The 16,376-nt window shown below is 40.5% G+C and overlaps 1 protein-coding gene across 5 annotated transcripts in view; it reads left to right on the top strand.

Moving 5' to 3' along the window:
• Positions 1–217: 217 nt before the first annotated feature.
• LOC118807913 (activin receptor type-1-like) overlaps positions 218–16,376 on the top strand; it is a 59,891-nt gene continuing 43,732 nt past the window's right edge. For 2 of the 5 annotated variants that reach the window (XM_036570134.1, XM_036570101.1), the window contains exon 1: positions 12,144–12,487. In XM_036570134.1, the coding sequence (XP_036426027.1) occupies positions 12,456–12,487 (32 nt within the window). In that variant the 5' untranslated portion in view covers positions 12,144–12,455. Of the gene's footprint in view, positions 519–10,838; positions 11,345–12,143; positions 12,488–16,376 lie in introns of those variants that run through there. The other 3 variants (XM_036570107.1, XM_036570142.1, XM_036570115.1) reach the window with 3 other exon arrangements.

Here is a 16,376-nt window from a genome sequence, read left to right as displayed (position 1 = left end):
TTAACTTATCACTCTTACAGACATATTACATTCATACGTGTTGATTGATGAAATGTAAACCAGGTGTTACGAGTCACGAATCTGAACGTGCTCCACAAAACTTCATTCATTAGGTTCGATTAAAGTGAATCATTTGGGCTCCTTATTGAAATGAATCAGTTCGAGCGAACCGATTCACCAGTGAGTCGGACTTCACTACTTCCTCCGAGTAGGAGGAGGAGGAGACGAAGGAGAAGGAGGAGTGTAGTGGCCCAGACTCACGGAGAGCGGCTGTTCTCAAGCAGCTTTAATAACTATCGCTTTATGGAGTCTGTCAACTTGATGGACGTCGAACGAGACTGTTTGTAACCAGATACGGAGACTTTTATTCGTCCGAGGCTTCTCAACCGACTCACCGTGCCTGTCTGACTGACTGACTTCCACAGGAATGGCAGCAGCGGAGTAGCTCCTCGGGTTGAGCTGCCCGAAATAACTCGGACTTTTCTTTTTAAAGCACTTCGTGGATTCCCGTGGGTTCGGTAAGGCTCGCTGTCTCGGTCTCTGACTGTCTGTCCTACTCTTAAGCTACGAGGCTGAAGAGGTCGGCTTCTTATTCGCCAGCTTCTTGTTCGAAAATTCCCGTTCCACCTTATATGTAACTGCTGCACCATTTAAGGTGGAACGGAAGAATTTGAACAAGAAGCTGGCTTCTTCAGCCTTGTAGTTAACTTCGGTTTTGCTGTTGTTCAGACTCAGTTTGAAGATTTTCTCTTGGCTTTAGCACTTATAGCTGGATGGATGTAATAATTATCATAGTAATACTGTTGGTATTAATTGTGCTGTATTTGTATTAAATATGTTAAAGTTATATGTTGCATTAGTTCCGTCTAGTTTAAGGTGCTTCACATTGAATATGTGGAAGGAAAGCAAGCATAAGTGGAATAACAACAATACAAAAAAGTGAATAAAACTTTTAGCTGTGCTTTAAATATGTCAGTAGAAGTGCCAGGTGAGTCTGCGCAGGTTAAGAAATCCAAAAATATAAACAAAAAGCTGCAGAACTTTTTTTGTATTGTTGTGCTTTTTCATTTTAAGACTATTGTTAGAATTTCCAGGAAGCGTTTGATGACCTGATGAATCTGTTTTGGAGGGCTGTCAGCCTGTTTTATAATATGTGGAGATGCGAAAACATTAGAAGTTTTGAAAATAGGGCTGGGCGATGTGGCAAAAATCAAGATTTTAGCCTAAAGACATGATATGCGTCACAACATTGTTTTTTTCTGGAGTTCAGATCAGTCAGAATAGACTGAATGCCACATAAAACAAAAGATGCAATCAAAAAAGTCTCTTATACTGCACTAAATCCAGTTACACAGGACTAATTACTCTCTCTTTGTAATGAAACGTGTAGTTGGTCAGTGTTCTCCATGTGCTGACCATAAGCTCAGAAAAACACATCATGTATAATTCATCACAATAATGATGAATATCGCCATATTGCCCATCTCTATTTAAAAAGCAGCTTTATTACTTTTCCTTTAAGTATACGAGTGGCAAGCTAGTCCACTACCTTCAGCATCTTTTGGCCCAGCTGTGTGGGATCATGCTGGTAAACAGGGGTAAATTTAGGAAAGGTAGCTTGTAATCATGCAGCAAGACCACAAGCAGAGCAGGTTTGCCTTGCTTTAGTGCTTCCCCGTAATGTTTTAAACCTTACGACGGCTATCAGGACATTGGGTCCTTCATGGAGGTGATTTTGCTGATGTTTGCACTGCAGACAGCCTGCAGTATGTTGGCGCGAGCCGGCCGTCCATCGGCACCTTGTTATTGAGCCTTTGTTATGCAGGTTGGGCTGCAGGTCTGGTTCTCAGCCAGGCAATGTGCGTCCATCAGCCCCATGCTGTGCACTCAGCATTACAATGGCTCCAACCTGGAGGGAGGAGGAAAGGGGAGACAGACACACACTTCATTCATCACTTAACACTTTAATTTCAGGGCCACAGAGGTGTTACCAGATGTGATTTGCTCTTATTTAGGAGTTTGGCGCAGTCTGCTTGAGTAATTTTAGAAGGTTCCATGTTGTTAGCTCAGGGTGTGGACGCTGTAAGGTGGTTATCTGCATATTATGATTTGTCGTACATGATGTTGCCTAGTAGTTGTAAGTCAAGGCTGATGGACTTGTGGTATAATCTTGAAGTTTCCCCACTTAAACAGGAAATAAAAGTGGCCCTTATTAGATCCTTTTTTGACAGGTTTTGTTTTTAGGACCGTGTGTATATAATGTCCCGTGTTCTTCGGCTGCTGTTGCAGTCAGTTTTTCACTTGGAGGTCAAAAAGTACATCTGTTTATCAGTCTGTCTGTCACAGGCATTCATGAGGGTGGGTGATACGGCGAAAATGTGCAACGATATTTCAGGACATTTTCACAACGCACAATGTGTGTCATGATATTTAGGTTTGACTAGTTGGATCCACATTAAAAAATACAATCAAAGGTTATGAATCCATTGAATTTTCACATACTGTACCGCACTGATTGCATTAAAAAGTACTATAAAAAGTAGTATTTTTAGGGTGCATATCTGTTTGTCGATGCCAGTGCAGATAAATATACGTTTCGTTCGCTGTCCAAGTGTCTCCAAACTAGTTACTTTACAGGAGAGGCAAAATGTTCTTAACTTTTAATGTAAAGTTAATGAAAAGAGATTTTTTCTAAGCAGTTTTGGAGCATTTCTATTGGTCCATTCATCATAAATTTTCACACAATTTAAAAAAAAAAACAGCTGCTGAGCTTGAATGATGTAGAAAAATAAAAATAAAAAAGGGAGATACGTGTTTTTCTTTGGACAGCAAGGATTTATAAAATGTAGAAATTGGCAGTACATCTGCCTGAATTAGCACTATAGATAACATTAACTTCTGTAGCTGTGCTGTAAAAATGCTATAAAATTCATAAATTGCAGACATTTTAACAGAGTAACCCTGTGTCACCAAAACATTCTGCTCTTCCAGAATATAATACGTGCATTATCAAATACCCGTTTGAAATATCAGTCAAATCTAATGATCTCTCTAATGGCAATCATTTTTTCAAGCAATTATCCGCCAATACCGATATGATTCCAATATCATCTTGCATCCCTAACGGCAGCAGTAGGTATTGTCATATTGCCAACCCCTTGGCTTACATGATGTTATCGCCAGGTTCATTGCTGTTTGGCTGAAAAGAGTGATCATTTTGAAAGAATGTGAAAAAACTCAATTCAAATTCTGCTTATAAAACGTGTTTCCTTTACATTATAAGTAGAAATTAAATTAAGACATACAGAACCCCTGGGGAGGCTTAAACTAGAAGTGGCTAATATGACGATATTTAATAATGTGATAAATTATGTCACAGTACACTTTTCTGTGCATATTGTAGATATCGTCAGTGCTTAAAGAACACTAACTACACATTTCATTGCAAAGTGAGCATAATTAGGCCTGTTTAATTGGATTTAGTTCAGCACAGTTTGTAAAACATTAAATAAAAATCATTGTAGTTGTAAGTTTGTGTTTATTACAGTATTTTTATCTGTTGCACTACAGGTTCTGTTTTGTCTGTTCCAACTTATTAAATGTCAGATAAACTTAATATTGTGTTGCATATCATATATTGTGAAAAGTATTGTGATATAATGTTTTTGCCATATCGCCCACTCCTAGTTGAAACTCCTTGATCTTATGAAGATAAATGATGTGTAAATTGATGTTTGTCATGTCTTATAAATAGACCTCTAAAGGCTCACATCTGCCCTCCCTTCATAGAGCTTTTTGAAATTATTTAAACATTTGCCTTCTGCCATTCTGTAACATTTAAGGAGAATTCCACCAATTTTTAAAAATAATTTCAGCATAAATAAATTATTACATACAAACAAAGTCATTCCGAGTGGTTTGATGTGAGATTCTGTGTTCTAGAGAACTTAAGGAGTCAGAATTGTTCACAGTGGTGGTGATAGGAACCAGACCTCTGAAGAGTTTAATGAAAAGCTCCCTCACTGGAGGTTATTACACAGAATGGTTCCGAACAAGTCGCCTAATGCCTCAGACTTTGTTTGACGATCGCTTTGAGATCAGATTTTGACCTAAAACATTTCTTTACAGTGCATTCATGATGGCGGGGTACATACAGGTCATTGTGAGGCAAAGTAGTCCCTGCAGAAAATGTATATTTTTCTAATTTACCACTATTTAATCATTATCAACATTATATATAAAAACTAAGAAGACATGTAGGTTCCCTCGTTGTTTTGCTTAGTAAAAATAAATGCATTTTATGTTGTAGACATTGCGGCTCCTGGTTCCCATCACCACCGCTGTAAAGAAATCACACCACACTGAATGACTTTGTTTACATTTCAATGACTGAATTATGCAGAATTTTTTTAAGTCAGTGGAATTCCCCTTTAAGGGCTCACACAGACATTTTGTGGCGTGTGGGTTTGGCTTCACGTCGTTCTTATGGCTTAAAAATCCAAAAATTCCAGCAGCGTCTCTGAATGAGAAATGCAGTTCATACAAACATTCACACTGCGGCTTTAAATATATTGGATTTTTCAAAGCCTGTTTGGTGAATCTTGTGTGGTTGAGTCCTTTGTGAAGAGAGGATTGGTAAAATTAGACTGAATGTTTGTCTGTTGTTAGTGGGTATTTGAGGGTTATACACTGAGTCATTCTGTGCTGTTGTAAAGTTTTGACTGCTGTGGTCTCAGCCCAGACAGGCAATTGTCCTCAGTCAAGCTTCACTGAGCTGTTGTAGTGGGCTGGGTTATGATGAGGGCCTACACAGAGGAGCTCTCCCATAAACACACGCATTGTCTGCCTTTGTGATGATGAGCCAGGTGTGTGTGTGCATGAGCGTGTGTGTTTTGAGAAGGGTCTGGTCACAAGGATGTGTTCAGACAGGTTTTTCTGTGCAGAATAAGGCATGGTATCTCAGATGAATTCGATAGGCGTTAACATGCAATGTTTAAAATGTGAACCTTGCAACAGAGGCAGCTCAGAATACCAGAGTAAAACATCTTTAAAAACACAAAGCTACAGACATTGCATTGGTTTGATTGGCCAGGCATGGTTGAATGAAATGGTTGAAGGAAAAAACATACTTTACTTTTAATGTAAATTAATGGAACCAGACTTTTTTCCCCAAGTAATTTTGGGCCACTTCTTTTGGTCCATTCTTCATGAAATTTACACACAACGTAAAGGACAACAGGCATTTTCAAATTATGTCAAAAACTGATCAATGACAAAAATGGAGATACAAGGTTTTGTTCCCACAGCAGTGATATATTTAAAGCTACATTATGTCAGTTGGAGGGATTTGGAGACCTCTCTGGTGGAAATGTGTAATTGCACGCAACGTGTGGAAAAGAACATTTTGTAACCATGGGCTTTATTTCAGACTCTCCCAACGCAGATGAATATAGTGATTGTGAAGATGTTGAGTATTTAAATAGGACTGAATCAAAACTTTACGCATTGAATCATCTACTATTATCGTTATAGCTTCATCAGCATAATTTAGATTTTGCATTTGAGACCTAAACATGAAGCGGAAGCCAGACCTTCTTTTTCAAGCTGTATGTGTGACAGCTGTGAGAAATCTGTCATCTCTGCTTTTAATTGACTGTTTCAGGATTTACGGGCGACTTGCAGAAGCACACACACACACACACACACACACACACACACACACCATAATTTAGTGACATGGTTATGTAACTTCTCTCAGTTGTAACACATATCTTAGTGTAGCTTTAAATAACAGCAGCACAAATGAAACAAAGAATAGACTGGTACATTGATGGACCAGGGAGTTAACAAAGTCGTAGTATTAGATCATCTTTATGGCTGTCATGATGAGTCGATTACTCATATGAAAAACATCAGCAATTAAAATTTATCTTCTCTGTGAATCGACAAAGATTAATTGGCAGTTTGCGTGATGATAATGCATATGTTAAATTATTCCACTGCTCTCTTACAGTAAGAACCAGAGCCTCGTGAAAATAGTCGGTACATTATTAATATAATGAATAGTGACGACCCTGATCATCTTCTCTCTCTGCTTGTGTGCTAGCAGTCACACGCATGTGATACAGTGTTTATGACTGTGGTGTCTGGACAGTGTCTGGAAGTGTGAGTAGCGGGGGTAGATTGCTCTGCCCCATGCTGCCCACTATTGTCTGAAGAAGGACGTCCTGCTGGGCCTTTTAACCTGCGTCACGTCCTGGAGTCAACTGATAGCACTCAGATAGCAGAATGGTTGGCTCCTTTTCTCTTTACTATCTTTCTCTCTCTCTCTCTCTCTCTCTCTCTCTCTCTCTCTCTCTCTCTCTCTCTCTCTCTCTCTCGCTGTCTGGACTTCCTGCGTGCAGTCAGTGGATACCTCTTGGAGAGCTTCTCTTGGCACTGAATAAATACGCAGTGATAAGGTAGGCACCACATGAAAATGGAGCTAGGCTGCAGGCCTGTATCTAGATTACACTCTTTGGCTACAGAAGCACAAATGTCTGCCACGTACTCTTCAAGCCATCGTGCTAAAAGGTACGTGCATGTTTTGTTTCAAGCCTGTAGGTTTCAGAATCTCCAAAAGGCTGTAAACCTTCAGTGATAACGATTTAATCCAACTAGGGATCCTCCAATATGTGATGTGATGCTGTTATCCACTTCTACTGATTATTACAACATGTAAGCATTTATGTAGAAATTGGGACTAAATCTATCTGGATTAGCGTCACAGATAAATATAGCATTTATTTCTGTAAAATGAATAAAATGCAGACGTTTTAGCGTAGAAGCCCAACTTCACCTAACTGTTTCAGGTTGGATTGAAATATTGGTCAAATCTAAACATCTGGCCAAAGCTGATGAATTTTAAGCAGTGTTCTTCCAAAACTGATATGATTCTGATATCATCATGCATCCATAGAACAAACCTTAAAAGCGTCACATGAGCTTTATGATACAACTGTGAATGGCGCAATGTAAACCTGCCAACATGTGTTTGTTCTTGAGATGTTTTCTAAGAGCAAACTAGCTAAATTTGTGTAAACATGAACTAGACAGCTATTTTTTTTTTTTTATACCTGTCGATGTTCCTACCCTATATTTTTATACCTTGTTTAAGATGCCTTGTATTGCTGAGAGCTGTACTAGTAGCCCTCTCAAAGCCTGAATGTTGCCTATGCTTTTGTTCACTTTTATATGTAATAGTGTGTCATTCGGCATCAGAAACCACATAAGCAAGTCTATTTAAGATTACTTAAGAATTCAACACAGTTTGAGGCAAGTGTGTAGTAAATTAGGCCTGCAGTTTGCTCAAGGCTAATTGGTGCACATAAGCATTCATTACTAGCTACATTAGCCTCTTGTGCAAAACAAAAGAAGCAAACTTTCAACACTAAACATGTCTTGACTGACTACATTTCCGTTAAAGGGAAAATTATTTGATTTTTTTTTTTTGCTGAATTATGACTTTAACATGGGGTAGGACATCAGTTTGATCGACGCTGTCAGACGGACCGTATGCCGCTGTGCTGCCAGCGTTAGGGTACCAGGCCAAAAACATGCCTTGAATGAATTGGACTGTTGCAAGTCTGTCCCCAAGTTTTGTCAGACACCTGAACAATTTCTTTGTCTCAGAAGCATCGTGTTACGTTCTGGCGCTATTCTGGGCCTCTCATTTCCAAAATTATCAAGACATGAGCCTTTCTGCCGTTTTCCATCTGTAAGCCGATTCTCTTCAAGCTGTTCAGTTTGTGGCTGTGATGTGAACTGACGTTTGACATCGTCAGTGTCCAACTCAGGTTTAGGGAAGTGTGTCTGCTGTTGCTAAGCAGCAGGACAACCTGCCAAACCCTGAGAAAGGAGCCGTGCTACTTTGGGGTCATTCGAGGAGAAGTCGGCGATGAAAAGGGCCATGATGTCACGGGGGTAATTACGGAGTCCTAACACAGAGTGTTTAGGGTCAAGCTGCCAACTCTCCCTTACTTCCTGCCATGCTAATGAACCCTAGAAAACAGAGCAGCCCCGACGCAGCACTTCACAGAGCCTCGTGGTGAATGACTGGCCACTGATGTGATGATCCACCCACTAACTATTCAATAATTCCCAGTGTTACAGCGAGTTCTGCTACATTACACTCTTGGGTTGAATGCAGTGGAGTTTCTTTTTTCACCAAGTTTGACCTTGTCTATAGAAACACAGTCAACAGTACAGACCATTAAAAGATTCATCAGCTGATGAAGAAGTGGTACATTTATGATGTTAATATAAGACACTGAGGGCATGATTGCCATTACCTTCATAACAAAATGCTTGGTTGCCAAAGCACCATGTTTTGTTCAGTTAGAGGCCATGTCACAGTAATAAGACTCAGTGTTCCAACATATCTAGCTTCACGCAATTTGGTGTCACATCACCACACTGCAGAAAATCTTGGCAAAGGAAATCATCATAAATCTAGTCAATATGTCTAATATTTCTCATTTTGATGTGGTTGTAAGAATATTATAAGATTATTCAGCTTTTTTCTAGACCTTTAGTACTTGTTTAATCATTCAATCTTAAGAAAATAATTCTTTTGGCAAATAATTGAGCAAAATGATCTGCATTGTGTGTTGAAACAAGCAAAGTTTGAGAAATAAGCAAATAAGATCTAGAAATGGGTTGAATAATCCTATAATATAATATTATAATAATTAATGTTACAATTATTAATATTAAATGTTAATATTTTTTTACAATAATATCATAATAAGAAACATTACATATGAAGAGTTTCATTCTAAGATGCTGTATATCCATTACAGTTTTGGATACAAGAAGTTAGTGAAAAGAATAACAGCTGACATATAATACAAAACACACTTATTTCTCCCTTAAAGGTGGCAGTTATCATAATATAGCATTAACATTTCTTGTATGTGCAAAGCTCCCTACCAACAACATATGTCATAAAAACGGAGTTTCTTAAAAGTGGTCTATAGTGCATTTTCAAATAAAACCCTTCAGGTATTGATTAGATTTTAGACATTTTCACTTGCCAGGATGTCATTTTATGCCTTTCTCAAATCCAGTCCCAGAGATCCACTGCCCAAAATGTTTTTCTTGTCCTAACACTGCTTGAACTCTTGAACTTGTTAATTAGCCAATTACTTGAAGCAGATGGCAGATGTGTTGCAGAAGGGAAGAAAAAACTAAACGGAGCATGACTGTTTTTTCTGAATCAGATGAAAATTATGAGGTCCTCCCTAGTAGGACTGCAATGATTAATTGACAGTCAGTCATTGCGATACTGAAAAAAGGTCTTTGGATTGTTGTGTTGTTTACTCGAAAAAATGCTCTCAGTAATGCTTTATAACGTTCATATGCTACATGTGGTCATTCTGACGCCTTGTATTATACTCTGAGAACTGTAGGAGGTCGATATGACTTCCGTTGTTTTGTTTCGTTGCATGATAAATGAAGAAATTGCTTGTTGCCCAGAGGCAGAGACATTATAAAGGAGGAGGAGACAAGTCACTAGTTGAAAAAAGAAAGGGAAAGCTCATGATGCTCAACATGGCGTCTGCTTACAGGGAAAGTTCCACCCTATAAAAACCTATCAGCTTGATGGTAAAGCCACAGCGGGAAAAGCTGCCCCTCATTGTGGAGATATGTGTATGTGCCATAATCACAACAGCCTGAAAGAACATGTTTTTGTGTGTTATTTGTGCCAAATGCTACATTTTGGTCAGATTTTACCACTGATTTCAAATACATTTTATTCATTAATGTTGCTTTCAGTTGATTTTTAAGTCTCTTCTCGTTTAAAGAGAACAGAGTCTGGTCTTGTATGTGTGCAAATAACTGCCCGGGTGTATTGCCAGGATCGCTGCCAAGTGGACAGACTTTCCTATAAGGACTTTGACAGAGGACAAAGTGAGAGGAAACAGAAAGCATAGTGGTTCGGTCAGTTTATTATTTGAATAGACTTCATAGGCAATAGATTTCTCAGTTATAGATGATTATAGATTGTGTGGTGTTGGGGTCTGTGGGACCCATTTTCAGTGTTTACCAAAAGAAAAAATGATGCGATTTATTATTATTTCAACCTCAGAATTCTTGGTCTTTGCTCATTTTCTGTGAAGAACATATAAAATAACACATTTTCAATGACTCCACTCTGTTCACCCCTCTACACATTTATATCACATGTGGTGTTGGGTGAACCTGCGGGGAGTAAAAGTGTGAAGGTGCTTGTCTCTTCACTGTGTTCTCCTCCTACATGGCCTGCTGTTAGTGTGTGTGTGTGACTGTGTGTGTATGTGTTTGTATATGTGTGAGGGTGGACAACATGGACAGGCTGCTGACTGGCTACAGCTGCTAAAGGAGAACCCTGTGCTGGCCACTTGTGATATTAATTTTAAACATCTGGTATTTTTACATAAATTGTTTTGGCTGTATTGATTTAAAAAAAAAAACAATAATGTGGTGGGTCCACCAGACCACCAAGTAACAAAAACATGAACACCACACAAGGGCTGTAGATCGTGTACTCGTTGGTTTCCTCTACTGCGTATCACTAGTGGAGGCTTTCCCACACTGATATGGTAAATAATGACAGAAGAGCAAACTTTCTGCCCTGGTTTCTGCTTTGCTTTTCCTCTTGGGGATGTATGTACAGCATCTCTTGTTGGATATGTATTTGTTTATGTCTCGCTCTGGGTATATATGTCTCTCCTGCTCTTGGTTGACATGTGGTGGTCTATGATTGTCTCACTGATTGGATACCTGTCTCTTCTCCCTCTCTGGCAAGATTTGTGTCTGTCCTCTCTCTGAGTGGGTATATGTCACTATGTGTGCGCCTGCCTCTGTCTGAGTGTCTATTTGTGTCTGTGTGTCTCTCTCTTTCTGCAGAGGCTCTGCAGCTGCCTTTTCACAATAACATAAAGTGTATAATTTGTCCACGTAAGCCTGAATGTCTCAGAAAGCGAGAGAGAGAGTGAGAGAGCGAAGGAGAGAGACAGAAAGGGGGGAAACAGTCCTCCGACAGCAATCATTTTTCCGTGCACAGTAATTTTGCTGTCAGGAACAGCTGGCAGTATGGGTCGGAACAATGCGAGAGGAGAGGAGCGGAGCGAGGGAGCGTGGAATAGTGGAAGAGGAGAGCGGAGGGGGGCTGGTGGGGCGAGCGAGGGAAGCGTTGGGTTGGCAGAGACCCGAGGGGGATCAGATTTCAGATTCTGTCATTAAGGCCAGACTGCGCCATGCACACATACACAGCCACAGCCACAGCTTCAAGTCTGAGCAGGACGCACCGACTCTAAAACGGGTACGTGTCTGTTTTTCGCTTTCTTTTTGTTTGTCAGTCTCTCTTTCAGGGTTTTTTTTTCTGTTTCCCCTGCTATTCTTTACTCTATCCTCCCTTACCCCTCCTCTCTCTTTCTCTCTCTCACATACACTCCTCTCTCCACTCTTACTCTCTCTCTCTCTCTCTGTTTTTCTCTCTCTCTCCCCATCATTCTCTCTTTCTCTCGCCCCTCTCGTCACTCTTTTTCATCATCTCTTTCTCTCTCTCTCTGTCTCACTCTCTCTGTCTCGCACACTTCTCTCTCCCTTGCCCTCTTTCTCCACTCTTACTCTCTCTCTCTTCTACTGTTTTTCTCTCTCTCCCCCATCATTCTCTCTCTCTCACCCTCTCTCTCTCACCCCCTCGTCATTCTCTTTCTCCTCTCTCTCTCTTTCTTTCTCTCTCTCTCTCTCTTTCTCTCTTCCTCTCAGTCTCGCACACTCCCCTCTCCCTTGCCCTCTCTCCCCACTCTTACTCTCTCTCTCTTCTACTCTGATTTTCTCTCTCTCCCCCATCATTCTCTCTCTCTCACCCTCTCTCCCTCTCTCTCTCGCCCCTCTCGTCATTCTCTTTCTCCTCTCTCTCTCTTTCTTTCTCTCTCACTCTCTCTCTCACTCTCTCTCTTTCTCTCCCTACCTCTCAGTCTCGCACACTCCCCTCTCCCTTGCCCTCTCTCCCCACTCTTACTCTCTCTCTCTTCTGCTCTGGTTTTCTCTTTCTCTCCCCATCATTCTCTCTCTCGCCCTCTCTCCCAGTCTCGCCCCTCCTGTCACTCTTTTTCTCCGTCTCTCTTCTTGCCCTCCCTTTTCTATCTCTTCTCTTTCTCTTCTCTCACTCTGTCTCTCTCTCTCATTACTGTTTTTTTCTCTCTCTCTCCTGGAGTGAAGGGGAAGAAGAGAATGTTTGTATGTAGCTTAGAAAAAGTGAGAGGGTGAGGGACGGCGAACGAGTGAGAGAGGGAGGGAGGTGTAGAGAGAGAGAGAGAGAGTTGGGGGGGAGGCAGGACTTGGCAGGCACACTGAACGGCGTAGCAGTGGGCAGATCTCTTTTAGGATTCATCAGCGGAGACGGAGCTCTGCGTGTGTGTGAGCATATGCGCGCATGTGTGTGCACGCTGACATGCCAGTAAGTCTGAGCTTTTTCACTTTTTACCGCTCAGATTAGCTCCATATGAGAGAGAGAGAGAGAGAGAGAGAGAGAGAGAGAGAGAGAGAGAGAGAGAGAGAGACTGTAAGATAGAAAGAAGGCTGTAGCAGGGCTCAGTGTACGGCTGTGTTTATGCCTGTTTTCAGTTTAATTCTGTATTTTTAATCCTTCAGCATCTGATAATCATAAAGCCTTCTGCAGCCTCGAGACATCAGAGCGAATCTGTCTATCAGTGAGAGAGAGAAAGAGAGAGGGAGGACTGCTGTCGCCCTGATGGCAGACAGGCAGGAAGTAAGACAGAGGGGGACTGTGCAGCTCACACACACACACACACTTGTCCCAGTTCTGTGGTGTTCCTCTTCTTCAGCAGGCTCTGGAGTGCGTTTATTGATTTCTGCGCCATGCGGTGCCCTGCTCTGTCTGTCTGTCTGTCTGTGTGTGTGTGTGTGTGTGTGTGTGTGTGTGTGTGAAAAGACTGAGATGGAGCCGGAGAGTCGTATGTTTGTGTGTGTGTGTTCTGCAGCGCTTCTGGCTCCTCTTGCTCCCATTACCCCCAGACTGCACTGGAGACAGTCTGCAATGCACATTTTATGAGCGCTCTCTCTCTCTCCCTCCTTCTCTCTCTCTCTCTCATCCTCTCTCTCCCTCGTTCCTCTTTCTGAGTTGTTTATTTTTTGTCTCCGTAGCGTCTCTGCTCTGTTCCAATTGTTTTGTCACCACATTTTTACGTTTTTCTCCCTGCGTTATGCTCTGTGCTCTGATTTTGGATTCACTTAAAGGGCCCTTTTTGTGGAACCTTTCATTTTCTTCACTTTTTTAAAAGAAGATCTAAAATTTCTAAACATACTGCTCACTCTCCAGTCCATATGTTCTGAGCTTCATAAACAGCCTGTTTTGAATGAATTGTTTTCCAGGCTGCTTTCTGAATGAGGCCCAATAGAAGGCAACCAATCAGAACAGAGCTTGTTTACATATACCAGTCTTAAAGACGCAGTAAAAAAAAGCAGTCTGTTTAATTCTAAGGGATAAAATGAGACTGATAAATGGTCATGTAAAATGAATTTTGTCTGGTTTTGGCAAGGCAAGTTTACCTTTCATACACAGTGGTAATTAGTGTTTATAAAAATGCAGAAAAGTAAAAGCATTAGATAAGAAAACAGCTTTTGAGCTTATGATCCAGCGTCTTAGGCTTTTGCAAAGAGTGTTAGAAAGACATAATCACAATTGGATTTCTTATTACTTGTAAGAAATGCAATTGTGATTATTCTCAAGTCATTTCCAGCACTCTGAGTGAGGAAGAGCACAAAAGTTACTGCTTTCAATGTTGAATAGCAGCCGTAACTGAATGGCAGAAAACCTCCAAAGAGTCGATAAAGCTTAGGAGGAACATTTAGATGTTAAAAAATATGATTTTAGGACCTAAAGATAAAAGAAAAAATAAGGGCTTGAAAGCGATTAAATAGTGCTAAGACAAAAGAAGGTAAGAGACAATAATAAGACAATTAATTTTTTTACCGCATTTCATTTTACTTATAATAGAGAAAGTAAAAGACAATAGCAGGTAAAATAAGGGCTTAAAAGAAATTAAAAGAGTGATGAGGATAAAGTGCAGTGCTAAACAAAGGCACAAAAAAACAAGTATGTTTTCAATCTGGACTTAAAGATGGTTGCATTCGGAGCACATCTGACCTCATGTGGGAGTTTGTTCCAGCAGTTTGCAGCATAATGACTGAATGCTGCCTCACCCTGTTTGGTTCTGATTCTGGGCACTACTCATTGACCGGTCCTGAGTGATTGGAGAGGCCTGTTGGACTGATATGCAATGTTTTTTGGCCGTTCTGTGATTTCTATACAATTAGAAGCACTTTAAAGTCAATTCTGTACTTAATTGACTTGAGGATTGGAGTAATGTGGTCAGATCTCTTTCTTCTAAGCTTACTAACAGCAGCATTCTGAGTAAGCTGTAGCTGTCTGACTGTGGTCTCGAGAAGGCCAATAAGAGATCAATGCAGTAGTCCAGCCTGCAGGATATAAATGCTTGAATTAGTTTTTCTTTTGTGACATGAAATTTTGAAACTATGGAACAATAAGGGTCCAAGAATGGCTCCTTGTGGAACACCACAGGTTTCCCTTTTAGATTTGTAGTTGTTGATTTGCAGTAGAGTAGCTCCTGTCTTCCACATATGATTGGAACCAGCTAGGAACTGTTCCTTAAAGCCCTACCAAGTTTTCCAGTCTGTCTAAAAGAATCTCATGATCGACGGTATCCAGTGCAGCGCTAAGATCAAGAAGCACTAGCACAGATATTTTGCCAGAATCTGTGTTCATTCAAAAATTATTTAAGACCTTCGTAAGGGCAGTCTCTGAGCTATGAAACCAGCCTGGAAGTCATAACTACAGTATTGATTTAAGAATTTTCTGAGCTGATTGAAGACTACTTTCTCAATACTTTTGCCCATGAATGGAAGATTAGAAATAGGTCTATAATTATTAAGTACAGAGACATCTAGATTGCTGCTTTTAGGAGAGGCTTAATCACAGCAATTTTTAGTGGCCCAGGGAAAATGCATGAAAGGAGCAACTCATTCACTATTTGAAATAAACCAGCTGCTAGGCTTCTTCTTAGAATGTAAAACGTTATAAGTGGACCTCAGGGGGAAAAATAAAATACAAGAAAAATGTAGGGGCCCTTTAAGCTCACCAGAGAGCTTTTTATTTTCACTGTGGCCAAATACTGTCATCAGCTATTGTGTTGACATGTGCTAGGCCATAATATTTCAGTGAGTGATGTAGTCTGCACAGCCTTAAACTAAACATGAAGACTAAAAAACTTTTTGTTCAGCTCGAAAATATGTATTGTCTGCGTAACACCTGGAGAGAAGCTGCAGGGACGCTTTTGAAAGGACTTGCACTCTGTGTGACTTTGCAGTAAAGAAACGCTGGCCAAAGAGAATGTGTATGTGTAGGCATCAATGCAGATTTTGCAGTATAGGCTATGTTAGGCTATGTGACCTCAAAAGCCTAAGTACTTGATTTAAAAAAAAAAAATGTGTGTTTCGGAGTGAGTGGTTCCTGAGGTTCTTTATAGGTTAAATATATGGACGTAATGTGTTTGCTAGGCTCGCAGCACAACCTGCAGATGTTTTCAAATTGCTGCTACAAAACATTGCATCTTCGAAATCGTAACTTTATAACAGGTAAACATGATTTTTTTAACACTTTATAAAGCGTTCACATGGATAGCTGCCGGCACCTTCGGTCAAGATGATGACAAACAGGGATGTGCCAGTATGGGAATTCTGGGCCGATGCTGATACTTGATATCTTCCATTTATATATTAGAGCTTGTTTGACTGTTAATTTATGCCAATCGACTAGTCATTCAAAAAAGTAGTTGTCATTACCATAAAAATGAGTGTTCCAGAGATCTGTGAGAAGTATCTTGTTAGTAGCTTGCTAATGGGGTCTGGTTCTAGCAGATATTGGAGAAGAGTTATTTTGTTGTACTTCATTAAGTTTCAGTCTCGGGCACTCTGCCCACAGAAGTACACGAGTTGTCTTGTGCAGACTACACATTAAAATGACCACAGCTCTCAGAAACTCATCTCTCACAGAGAATTTACACTGGCTCTGTTCCATGCACTGTCTAGTGGGAAACAAACAATTGTTTATCAGGCTAAATGCTAGTAGCAAACAGTTGCATCTCTACTCAGCGATAAGCCTTTCAGAGCAAGGCGTAGGCCGAGTCGCTGAACCAGGAACCAGTCATGATGTCCCATTTAAAAACTCGTTCCTGAATTGTGTTTGTAATAGTAGGTAGCAAGTAAATGAGATCCTCTTGTGCCGACCAGTAGTTTTCGTTGTGTAC

This window comes from Colossoma macropomum, unplaced genomic scaffold (genome assembly GCF_904425465.1).
Source record: "Colossoma macropomum unplaced genomic scaffold, Colossoma_macropomum, whole genome shotgun sequence".
Lineage (NCBI taxonomy): Eukaryota > Metazoa > Chordata > Actinopteri > Characiformes > Serrasalmidae > Colossoma > Colossoma macropomum.
Note: the sequence above shows the minus strand (reverse complement) of the source record. Positions and strands in the feature narration are given on the sequence as shown.